Genomic DNA, 13,214 nt, shown 5'->3' with positions numbered 1-13,214 from the left:
AGTGCCCTCTAAATGCTCTCCCATTGACATTTGATTCAGTCGGGCCACCTCATTCTCTATAGTGCCTGCTCTCTCATTGGACTTGCAACATACTACTGCAGAAATTTATCATGAGCACATTCCAAGAACTCTCACCCCTCTTGTCCCTTTGCAGTATTCAGTCTATATTTGGATAACTGAAGTCCCCCATTATAATTACTCTATAATTCTTGCATCTGTGTAATTTCCTTACAAATTTATTTCTCTCCATCCCTTCCATTGGTTGGTGGTCAGTATGCTACACTGATCAATAAGACAGTACCTTTTTCATTCTTTACCTCTAGCCAGAGAGTTTCTGTCCTTGAACCCTCTGGAACATCTTCCCTATCCTGTTCTGAAATATCATCTTTAATCAAACTACCATTCACCATTGCCACTCTGCCCGTTGCCCTTTGTTTCCTTTCCTGTCTTTCTGTCTCTTCTAAACACCTTTAAACAAAGGAATATTTAATGCTCAGTCCTGCCCTTCTTTGAGCCAGGTCTCTGTTATGGCAATAATATCATAATTTTGTTTGTCACCCAGTGCCTGTAGTTCACCACCCTAATTAACCGCAATTCATGCATTCATATTAACCCTGGTTTAGGCTTTTTTACTTTCCCCCTTACTATGACCCTACCTAACTATAGCCTATTCTAATTCTATAAAACTATTCAAGTATTCTTTTTACCTTGGTACTACTCTCTGAAATATCCTCTTTATCGCTTAATACCTCTCCACTTCCCATTGCCAGCTTTTCTCCTCTCTTGAACCTGAATTTTCTCTCAGGTTCCCAACCCTCTGCCAACCTAGCTTAAACCCTCCCCGACAGCACTAGCAAACCACCCTATGTAGACACTAGTTTCAGTCCAGTTAAGATGTAATCCATCCTCTTGTACAGGTCCCACCAACCCCAAAATCAATTTCAATGTCTCAGGAATCTAAAGCCCACCCTCCTACTCCATTTTTCCAGCGACATGTTAAACTGCTCAACCTCCCTATTCTTATGTTCATTGGCACGTGGTGTGGCACCAGGAGTCATCCTGAGGTTGCTGCTCTTGGAGTTCTGCTTTAATTCCCTTCCTAACTCCCTAAAGTCTACTTGTATCACTTTTGCCTTGTTTGAATTGTCATGATCGCTTGTAAACATATGGAAATATCTTTTCATTTGTCTTGTGAATGAATTGAAGAAGAAGAAGAACAAAATCAGCCCGGGAAACAGGCCCTTCAGCCCAACGAGTCCACGCCGCCATCTCAACACCACCAGTCCACCTCTCTACCCACGACCCCTGTCTAATGTTTTATGGCCATCCAGATTGAGGGAAACTGATTTAGGGACAATTTATTCCTGCCAATCAGCCTAACAGCACATCTTTGGGGTGTGGGAGGAAACCGGAGCACCTGGAGAAAACCCACGCAAGCACGGGGAGAATGCGCAAACTCCCACAGACACCGGCCCAAATCCATGTGTCTGCACAGCAATCAGCGATAGTCACTGAGCTGTTGTCTTGCCCAGTATCTGGTCCAGTTTAGGCACACACTAATGACATGAAGCACTAGGCCAATTTCGAACAACCAAGAGCAGCCCCAGTACGACCCATCGCGTGTATGCCCCTCGTTGGACACAAGGTGGACCGACTTAAAACCTGTGAATGAAAAGAGAAAAAACATTATTATTGTACTACACCCATTTACATTACCAGGGACGCCCCAATGCTAATGACCCTTATTTAAAAGGATCTCCTATATCCACCCATCTCCAACTCAGTCATGTGCCTGTCTAAGTTACTCTTAAAGGACTCTAGCGTGTTTGCCTCCACCACCTTACTTGGCAGAGCATCCCATACCCCCACTACCCTCTGCGTGGAAAAACCTCCCTCTAATATCTGTGTTGTACCTCTCCCCCCTCACCTTAAGTCCATGGCCCCTTGTCCTACGCGTCTCTATTATAGGAAATAGCTTACCTCTGTTTACTCTATCTACCCTTCATAATCTTATATACCTCTATTAGATCCCCCCTCAGTCGCCATCTTTCAAGGGAAAAGAGCCCCAATTTCTTCAATCTTTCCTCATACCCCAGTCCTTCCATGCCAGGCAACATCCTGGTAAACCTCCTGCACTCTCTCCAGAGTCTCCACGTCCTTCTGGTAGTAAGGCGACCAGAACTGGACGCAGTACTCCAAATGCGGCCTAACCAACGTTCTGTACAACTGCAACATTAGGCTCCAGCTCTTATATTCTATACCCCTTCCTATAAAGGCTAACATACCATAGGCTTTCTTCACCACACTCTCCATTTGCACTGCCACCTTCAAAGACTTGTGCACTTGCACCCCCAGGTCTCGCTGCGATTCTATACTCCTTACGGGTTTACCCTTTATCATATAACTTCCCCCTACATTATTCTGGCCAAAATGCATCACCTCACATTTATCCGGATTAAACTCCATTTGCCACGTATCTGCCCAATCAACCAGCCTATCAATATCCTGCTGTATTGCCAGACACTGCTCCTCACTGCCCGCCAATCCAGCCATCTTGGTGTCATCAGCAAATTTGCTGATCACACCACCTACTCCCTCTTCCAAATCATTTATATACACTACAAAGAGAAGAGGTCCCAGTACCAAGCCCTGCGGCACACCACTAGTGACAGACCTCCAGCTAGAAAAAGACCCCTCCACTACTACTCTCTGACTCCTCTTTGCAAGCCAGTTCTCTACCCATCTAGATACCTGACCACATATCCCATGCGCTTTAATCTTCTGTACCAACCTACCATGAGGGACTTTGTCAAACGCCTTACTGAAATCCAGATAGACGACATCAACGGCTCGTTCTTCGTCAACCGTTTTTGTCATCTCCTCCTTCGTCAACCGTTTTTGTCACCTCCTCAAAGAATTCTACCAGATTCATAAGGCAAGACTTCCCCTTGACAAAGCCATGCTGCGTATCCTTAATCAGATTGCAACGCTCCAAGTGCGCATACATCCTATCCCTAAGAATCCTCTCCATCAACTTACCTACCACTGACGTTAAGCTCACCAGCCTATAGTTACCCGGGCTATCCCTCCTACCCTTTTTAAACAACGGTACCACGTTCGCTATAATTGTAGGACCCTCTGATCTTAATTCATGTGATTTGTGAATAATACCTAAAACTAAAATAAGATTTTATAGATTTTAAGATTTTATTCTAAAATAGAAAGTAAGATTTTGGGTACTGTATTACTGAGGGTCTTTAGTTCTTTCCCTTGCTGTTCTGAAGGCACTGCTTATTGCTGGGTTATGTTGGAGTTCAAGAATTAATTTTGCATGCATTCTGAGTTGAAGTTAGATTGCATCTAAACTATCTAAGTTGCTAATCTCTTTTATGACTAAATATATCACACGAGTCCAAATTCCCAAAATCCATTTTGCTTTTCATTCAACCAAGTCCATAGGAATTGTGTTCTTCATTGAATATTATAACTTTAAATCTATACTATGATTGTGTTAATTACAGATTTATCCATGTACATAACACAAAAGTGGAACACAGTCAAATGAGGGCATTAAAGAATGCAAGCAAGGCTATTCAGATTGCATGTTGTACCCAGATGCATGAAGCTGCATTCATTATTACTCATTGATAAATGTCTACAGAGATTTCTAGGAATTCCTTTCAAATCACAGTAGAACAGCTGTGCTTTTGAATTCACATTTTTAGAATAGTAGCAAACAACACAAAGGAAATGATTCAAGTGCATATTTATTCCACATCGGACAGCTCCAGGGAGATCTTGTCATTTACTGTTTGATCGTCTTTGGCCTAGAACGTTTAAGCATAGTTAACATAGTAAAAGCTGTCATGCCACATTGTCACTTAACCAGTCCTGTTATGTTCCTAAACTTGTTTACTTCACAATCAAGGATATTTTAAAACTTTTCCATACTGTTTTATTTACAGTATTTCCCTTGATCTGATAATGCTTTCTGAAATGTGACCAATTCTAACCATGGTGATTTTTTTACTTAGAATGTAGTAAAGAGGTTATAACAGTTTTGATGATCAAGAAAAAAAGAGGCTCTTGCTTTCAAACTTTATACAAGATCTGAAGAGATTACTTCCTTTTAAAAGGAGCATGTTGCTCAAGCTTTTCATCTTGCACTCATCAGGACTAACATAAAAATGCTAAATTTCAAAGCAGCACAGCAATTTATACTGAAGGAGAAAAGGGAGATGGAGGCTAAATGGAAATATCAATTAAAATTGTGATGAAAAGCTTTGGCAAGATGTCTCTCCTTTGAGCAATATATAAGAGAAGATGTGTGATAAGGCAAGAAAGATTAATTAACAAAAGATTTCACTATACCAACGCCAAAGGAATGGTAATAGGTATAGTAAAGAAACAAAGGATATGTCCAGATGAGTCATGAATGGCTATATCACAACCATCTGAATGCAACACGAAGAGGTGAAAAAAAAAGCCAGAAAAAACACACAAAACAAAATGGAGGCATAGATTATGATTTAAAGTTGTTGGACTATATGTCCAAAAGCTGTAGGGTACTGGGGCAAAAGGTGAGGTGCTATTACTTGAGCTTGAAACACTACCAGGCCATGGACAGAAAGGTCAGAATGGGTACAAGGTGGAGAATTAGAATGAGAAGTGACAGGAAGCTCACGGTCATTCTTGCAGGCTGAATGGAGGTGTTCTGCCAATGGTTACCCAACCTGTGTTCGGTCACCCAACTGCAGAGACCACATGATATACAATGAATAAAGTATAATAAATTGAAAGAAGTATAAGTAAATAATTATTTCACTTGGAAGGCACGTTTAGGGTCTTGAATGATGAAAAGGGAGAAAGTGGACTGATCTCCTGCACTTGTATGGAAAGGTGCCGTAGAAAAGGGAGGGAGGGCATGTTAAGGGTGACTTAATAGTGGACCAGGATGTTGCAGAGGGAACAGTTCCTACAGAATGCTGGAAAGAGAGGGCAGAGGAAGATGTGGTAGTGGCATCACACTGAAGCTGGTGAAAATGGCAGAGGATGATCCTTTGAATATGGAGGTTGGGGGTGGAAGATAAAGATGACCCCTATCATAGTTCTGGAAGCCAAAGTTACAGATGAATGTGCATCTGAATATTACACTGGCTCATAACTATAAATAGAATGAGTTCACTGGAAAGTTTATAGGTTAAGGAAATTAAAGGAAGATGAGGCACAATGTCCCAATAGTCTACATATAAATCAACTTAAGGTGGCTCCTCTTCAAATTGCATAAGTCCTGTGGCTATCTTTGGGGAATCATTATTGCCTCACAATTAGAAGACATTAACATAACACTATTCTTTAAAAAAAAGACCCTGTGAACTGCAGGTCATCTAATTTGGGTAAAATAATATTACAAAGTCTTTTGCAAGAGGGGATAATGAAACACCAAGATAGGCAAGTATTATTTACCAAGAGGAAATCAGCAAGGATTTGAAGGGAAAAGGTCTTGTTTAACAAATCTAATGAGGTTCCTTCAGGAAATGAACGATCTTGTTGGTAATGAAAATTTTGTGAATTAATGTTTTAGATATGAGCAAGTCTTTTGGTACATAGCTATAGAAGTGATTAGTGGAAAATTTAAAAAGATGTAAACTAGGAGGTGAACATCTAAGAAAATTGGCTAAATCAGAGGAAGTGACGGGTGGTTATGAATGGAGCATGCAGACATGTTGAACTGTCACTCATTGTCATTGTTTGTAAAGGAATTGGAGCTAAGATCAGAAATCTGCTTCTTTGTCTGATATGTCCTAATGTGACTTTGTATCAGTTTTTTTAAATGCTTTTCTGAAGCACTTCAAGTATAATTTGCTACATTAAAGGTGCTATATACATGTAAGTTGTCATTGAAACAAAGTTGTCCAGGTTTACAGGCAACAAGTTATAGTGGGGTTTCAATTAATCTGAAAAAAGCAAACCAAATATGAAAGGATTTGGAAAGTTGGAATAATAGACTAATAAGTGGCAAATGGTTTTAAATGTGAACAAATGCAAGGCAATGAGATTGAAAGTATATATTAAATAGCTAGAGGGTAAAGGATAGTGTAAGGGAAGGATATTGCATATTGGTGTGTAGATTTCAGTAAAACCATTCGTACCATTAGGCGTAACTTTTGAGATTGTGGTTACGTGAGATTGACTTCCCTGAACAGCAAGGACGTATCTGACTGAGTGTGACAACAAGGAGCCTTAGTAAAATCACAGAAAAAAGTCTCAATTGGTTGGATTCATATGAAACACAAAGGAAAATGGTTGTGGTCAGCTCCAGAACATTACTGCAGGAGTTCCTCAGGGTAGTGTCCTCAGCCCAACCTTGCATTGTTGTTTCAACAATGACTTTCCTCCCACCGTAAGGTCGGAAATGGGATATTCCCTAATAATTGCAGATTGTTCTTCATATTCTCAGGTAATGAAACAGTCTGTTCACATGCAGCAAGATGCGTACAACATTCAGAATTGGGCTGTTAAATGGCACGTGTACATGTAGGTGCCAGGCAATGAACATCTCCAACCACTTTCATTGATACTCAATAGTACTATCTTCATTGAATCCCCAACCATCAACATCCTGGGGCTCACTTTTGACCAGAACTTTAATTGGATCAGCTGCATAAATGCTGTGGATATAAGAGCAAGTGAGAGGCTGGGAACACAGCTCTTAACTCCAAAATCCCAAAGCCTGTTCGTCCATGAGGCACAAGTCAGGAACGTGATGGAATACTCATCAATGTCTTGTATAAGTGCAACTCCAACCACACTTGAAACTCAACACTGTCCAGGATAAAACAACCTGCATGATCACCACCACATCCGTTATCTTAAACTTCACTCTCTTCACTGCCAATAACTTCTCCACCTCTCCGTAGCCCCTTTTACCATGGCTAATCCATCTAACCTACACTTCTTTGAAGGTTATGGGGAAATTTAGCTGTTTGCCTTACTATAAGAAGTAAATTCATGTATTGTAGACAGCACGTAAGAGTAATGCCTAGCTTAAAGCATGTGAGCCATTGGAAATATTAACCTTGAGATTGTTGAGGAAAGAAGTTATAGTGTTTAGATGTGGAAAATTGTATAAACAATTCACATTTAACTATATGCTGAGGGTGATGAACATTTGAAATGAACTGCCAAAGGGGGAAGACAGTGTGGAATGAAATACAAGAGAATTAGACACTTTTGGAGGGAATGGGAAAGTAGAATATTTGTGTTTGCTACCAGCCAGATGGACTGCAGAGGCTTTTCTTGCTGTGTATTTTCCTACATTCATAGAAGTGTTAGTATTGTTACTTACATTTGTAGTTACAGGATACGTAAAGGCCTACTGCTGCTCCTTCACTGGAGGCTTCAGAATGGAGACAATGTTGACAAGATGTGGAAACAGGAGGTGGTAGCCTTCACCATTCAACTAGCCTGGAGGAAGTATCTCAATGGCAATGTCCTGAATGTCATTTCCAACAAGAGCAGCCAAACGTACAACAACAGGAGCTCCTGTGTCAGGACTGCCAAGCAGCACTCAGTGTTAAAGCAAATATATGGTAATTTACTTTCAACAATATCATCTTAATAAGGTTCATTTATGCATGGAATGGGAAGAAGGATTAAAAAGGACAGATTGAATCTCGTTAAAGTATTATCATCTCTCCAATTGGAGGATGAATAAAATCCTGAAAATTAAACAACTAATAACTACAAGCAGGCACATTGATCTTATGCCATGCATAAATTATAATGTACCTGAGTAAAGAGGTTAATTATTATAATATGGTAGTTGCTATTTGTAGAATTTGTGAGGCTTGCAGAAAGAATTAATTATTTATTATGTTTAATTGTAAGGAAAACCTCAAGAAGAAAAAGGGTACAATTCACAACAATCATTGCCATTTAAGAGAGATCATATCTCTGTCCAGAAAACCTGTAAGTATAAAAAGATATTCTGTGTTCCGGATATAACAATGTTGCCAAAGCTTAGTTGAGGTCTCACCACCATTTCTTTTTAAGTATTCAGAGGTGTGTGTACGTTTTTAAAAATGCAGATATTAAATTTAATTAAAATTTGTGGTGTATATCATTGGTTATCAATTATTTTAAGCAGTAGACATCCCAAGGTATTGCTCATGCTAAATTAATCAATAAACTTTTTAATAATGACTAGAGTGTTCAGAGAGAACTTGCATTGATGTAGAGCCTGTCATAACCTTGATATACCAAAGTACTTTGCAGCCTTTGTAGTCAGTATTCTAAGAATTTACCTGTCTTGTTTTGATTAGTGGCACAAGATTTTTTAATTTCCAGCTTGGAGGACAGTATAATATCTTGCGAAAGGTAACATTGCCAATATGAGTCCATGATACATCAGTGAAATTTGATCCTGATTATCTACATAGATCAGGGGGGTGGGGGGGGCAGGTTCATACTTGTAATATATTTGTGCACCATGAATGCACATTACTGTAAAAAAAAATTCAAGACAGCAAACATCACACAATTGTTTAAAGATGGTATGAACCTGTCAGCTTTTTGCAGTTGCATGTGAGGTTGGCGGCTTTCCTCGTTTAACTTTACAGCATGAGAGGGGAGCAGGAGAATGGATTTTTGAATGGAGGCTCAGGATCAATAAGGGTGAATCAGTTGTGGGGGTGGGGTGTGGATTGTGGAGTTGGGTCAGCAGTATGGAGGAATGAAATGGGAAGGGCCTGGTTGTGGTGGAGACAGTCAATCAAGGTAAGAAACTGAGCCTAAAGCGTGGTGTTTGTATTGTCCAAATGTGGGTCCTTCTCAGGGTGTTGGCTGACAAAGTCCATACAGGCTTTTGAGTTCACAGACTACATTTTAATTATCCGTGCTGAGAATGATCTTGGACAATATGATGCATAGAAGGGAGGGCCAGCTGAGCCGGCAAGTTGGTGTTTGCCACTTACATGAACATTCAATAAAGAGTGAACAAGAAAATATAATATTGTTCCTTCCAGAACATGTCTCTATCTACCTTGTAACCACCAATGCATACCAATTAGGAAGTATGCCAGTACACTTTTCTCTGTGACTAATTAAAATGGACATAAGAACAAGGGACTTGGATAAGTTAAGTGAGTGAGCAAAAATCTGGCAAATGGAGTATAATGTGGAGAAATGTGAAATTGGTTATTTTGACAAGATAAGTGAAAAAACCTTATTATCTAAATGGCGAGACATTATGTAGAGCTCTGAGATTCAGAGGTATCTGGGTGTCCTTCTCCATGAATCACAAGAAGCTAGTGTGCATATACAGCAAATAACTAAGAAAGATCATTGTAAGGGAAATTGAATACAAAAGTAGGGAGGTTATGCTTCAATTGAACAAATGTCTCATACTTGCAGTACAGAAGAAGCACATATATGTGTTAGTGTGAAGGCATGAGTTCCGAGATTCCAGTAGTTGGCAGGTCTGATGAGGGTCTGAAGTTTGCACCAAGTTGATGGTAGACAGCGCAGGCTCTTGCCTGCAGTCACTATGCTAGTCAAACTCGAACAGCCAGAGTTAAATTCCAACAGATGTTATCACAGTGCAGGTTGGGGAAGATCATGTGAACTCCCTCCTCAAAGTTGTATATGTTGCGCAGGATGTATATTTCTGAGCTGATATCAATAGGTGTGAACTAGCAGTCTCATTAGCACAAATCCTGTAATGGCCACTAAATCTCATGAGAGGTCAAAAATGGGATTTATGCTGGTGAAATTTCCAATTGTGATCTTCCCAGCCAGCCTCCGATGATATGATCAAATTCACACCCAGTAAGGGCACAAACCTGATTTGCATGAATTTGTTCCATTGTGATATACTTTGCGGGAATAACATCATATCATCTGCCTTCGACGAATCTTCCCACCCACCAGTCGTGATGCCACACCCGTGTGAATCACTAATGCTCTTTAAAAACGAGAACGAGGCGCCATGACCACCAAGGGAAGACATGAGGTAAGTACCAGGGATACCAAGAGGACAGAAACAAGTGAGCAGCCCTAGGGGATGGCGTAGGAGACAGAGTGGGGGGCAGCTGCCAGGGGTCACTGGCTTTACTCGTTAAGGTCACTGCTGAAGGAATTTGAGAGCCTCCTCTCTGGTATAGGATCAGGGGTTGCTGTCACTGAATGGATGCTTGACACATAGCTGGGGTGGGATTTGATCATTTCCATGCAGCCTGGCCAGATGGCTACTCATAAGACACTCAGGGCAGGGGGGTGGGGTTGGGTGGTCTGGATCAACCCAAGGATTAGCAAATCAGCAAGTTAAAGTATAGAGGGATGAAATTTCTGAAATCTCCAGCTTGACTCAGCAGGGTGCCATTTAGTACTGCTCCCCCCGAAGGAGGAACCGTTTGTGCCTAGTTTGTATCCTGAGCTTCGTGCGTGTTCCACTAATTGGCCCTCAGGATTTACGCCTTTGCACTACTATCTCACCACAGTTTAAAATATAAGGCTAAAACTCAGTCTTAAGTGTCAGGGCTGTTAGCTAGTGGCTCAGTATTATATATTTAAAAGGGTTGCAGGTTGCTGTATGAGTTGATCACCTGATTAGATGGTGATGTCATTAGGGTATTTGCAGAAGCTGCTATTTTACTTCCTGTACATTGCAGAGAACATTGCATTCAATAAAACCTGTTACACATTATTTTGAATCTACATGTGTAAATCGCATTTTTTTCCTCCTGTTGCAATTTACAATCCCTAAACCAGTTAGGACATTGCAGGAAGAAAATTGGTGATGATTTGTTTGAGATTTTGTTTCATCGGCAACATCAAGAAAACATCCTAAGAAGAAAAATATCATGGGTCTGCACACTTCAAATGGTAGAAGGCTGGGGAGAAGCAGCAACAGGATCAAAGATTAACCTTCTGAAAGATCATGCAGTTGTCTCCACTGTGAGGTGATTCCCAGACTGATGGCCAGTAGCTCATCGGCATGGGCAAATGCAAGGGATCACCGTGGTCTGGAGATGGGAGCGTGTGTGTAAGTGCTGCAAGTGATGTTCCTTGCAAGCAATGTTCCTGAACTGGCTGCCCCCAGGTTAACATGCCCAAAGGATCAGGCGATGGTATTGATGAGTCGGTAGAATGCAAATCTCTTGCTGTCTAATACCTTGCGGGATCATTGACGATTTGGGCATGGAGGCAGTGGAGCTCACAGTGACCCTGATCACAGCACTGGAGGAGGAGAGGCTGCAGCAGCAATGTCCAGCAGCACTGATGATGGAGCCTCAAAATGAAGTTCAGGAAGCCACAGGCTAGGATCAAGGGCTGGAGGCTGCACCAGTCATGGAAGGAACTCGAAGGCGATGATGACGTTCTCAGACTGTACAGCACTCTGATCTCCTTCATAACCTAACAGATAGCATTTGCCACTGGAGCTCCAGTTCACAAAGGAGATGATGAGGCACCTCTGTCATGTCCTGCCAGACTTGGTACCAGAATTTTCACAGCTAACAGGCAGGAATGCCGATATCGATCACTGTGCCATGATCTTAAGGGCTGCTGGGGCAAGAAGAGACAGTCCAGCCAAGAACACCCACATCCCCTACGGGGAATGACGAGGTCAACCCATTGCATCCAGCCTAAGTCTGCCCAACTCACAGGACCTTTTGAGGGACCCTTCTTCTGTCGCCTGACAGCAGCAGAGGGACATGTGGCTAGTGGAACAACCTCCCCAAGCTCCGAGGGGCCCAAGGTGCTAGGCCAGGATATCAATGCTTGGGGACAATGGGCAGTGCACTGTTGGCACTGTCAAGCTACTTGGCTGAAGGGAGACTGAGTGGGTGGGGGTTTCTGAGAGGGAAGAGGGGACTGGATGGAGGGTCTGGGGGAAGGGATGGAATAACAAGTTTTAAAAGCATGTGGTGAAAAAGCTTCAGCTGACCAGGAGGCTGCTGAGGTCTACATGGATGAATTTTCCGTTATAGTATTGGAAAACGGTCTGACATTAGAGCAAATGTATAGTGCTGATGAGACCTCATTGTATCGGAGGTATTTTCCCAGAATGACCTAAGTAACAGTGGATGAGAGGCACCAACGGGATTCAAAGCTTCTAAGGAATGACTTAACCAAATTATTCTGATGTTCAAATGCAGCAGGTACCCACAGATGTAAATTGTTTGTCATTGGTAAAATTCAAAATCCTAGGTCTTTTAAGAGGATCAGAATTTGTTCTGTTGTTTATAAGGCCAGCAAGTGTGCATAGGTGACTAGATCAATTTTCCTTGATTGGTATGAGAATCATTTTGTCTCTGATGTCAGGGCTCATTGTCAGCCTGGGATTTGCATAATTCCAAAAAATAATCCCTGTGAAAGATTAACTATGGTGTGCTGTGAAAGCCTGGACCAATGTGGCCTATGATATTTTGATACATGGATGGCACAACTCATGGCCAGTTACCAAGTTCCTAAACTTTTAACCTGCATAGCCTGTTCCAGTACAGCAGCTGACTTCCCTCTGGTTGAGATGTGAAATAATAAAATGATAAAGCAATGAAGATTTAAATAAAAAGTAAAAAATAAAACAGTAAAATTAACTAAAGCTTTGAAAATCTTTTATTTCTCATTGTTGTTTTTATGTTTTACAAATACATCTTGTAGGATGCAAAAACTCTAAAATCACCAAATCTGAAATGTGTCAGATCATGAGCATTTGAGATACAGGTCCAATTCCTGCATAAACTCTCCTTCTAGATCATTCTTGCCAATTTGATTGCCCTAGTCTATATGAAGATTCGAGTCTCCCATTATTATTACATATTCTTAGTTACAGGATTTCTACTGACATATTCAATATTCTGCCCAATTGTTCAAATACCATCAAGGGTCCATAAGGCAAAAGATTGTCAGACTCTTTAGAGTTATATTTCCATAAAACAATTATAGGCTCAGAGGATATTTAGCATATTAGTACCAGGGATGAGGAACTTTATTGGAGAGTTTAGAGAAATTGGGATTGTTCACTTGAGAGCAAAGAAAGTTAAAGGAAGATTTCATAAAGGCGATCAAAATTATGTAGACGAGGATAAACTGTTTCCCACTGACAAGAGAGTCAGTAATCATAGGACATGGATTTAAATTATTGGCAAAGAACCTGGGAGAGATTACAAAATTGTTTTGTTTTACACAGCTTTCTGATCTCAATTACACTG

The 13,214-nt window shown here is 41.0% G+C and overlaps 1 protein-coding gene across 4 annotated transcripts in view; it reads left to right on the top strand.

The window, feature by feature from the left end:
- invs (inversin) overlaps positions 1–13,214 on the top strand; it is a 292,265-nt gene that overhangs the window by 236,004 nt on the left and 43,047 nt on the right. For all 4 annotated transcript variants that reach the window (XM_080208441.1, XM_080208415.1, XM_080208432.1 and 1 more), the window contains exons 16-17: positions 7,357–7,592; positions 7,891–7,971. In XM_080208441.1, the coding sequence (XP_080064567.1) occupies positions 7,357–7,592; positions 7,891–7,971 (317 nt within the window). The remainder of the gene's footprint in view (positions 1–7,356; positions 7,593–7,890; positions 7,972–13,214) is intronic.

This window comes from Carcharhinus amblyrhynchos, chromosome 2, assembly GCF_965287045.1.
Source record: "Carcharhinus amblyrhynchos chromosome 2, sCarAmb.v2.hapA, whole genome shotgun sequence".
Taxonomy (NCBI): Eukaryota; Metazoa; Chordata; class Chondrichthyes; order Carcharhiniformes; family Carcharhinidae; genus Carcharhinus; species Carcharhinus amblyrhynchos.
Note: the sequence above shows the minus strand (reverse complement) of the source record. Positions and strands in the feature narration are given on the sequence as shown.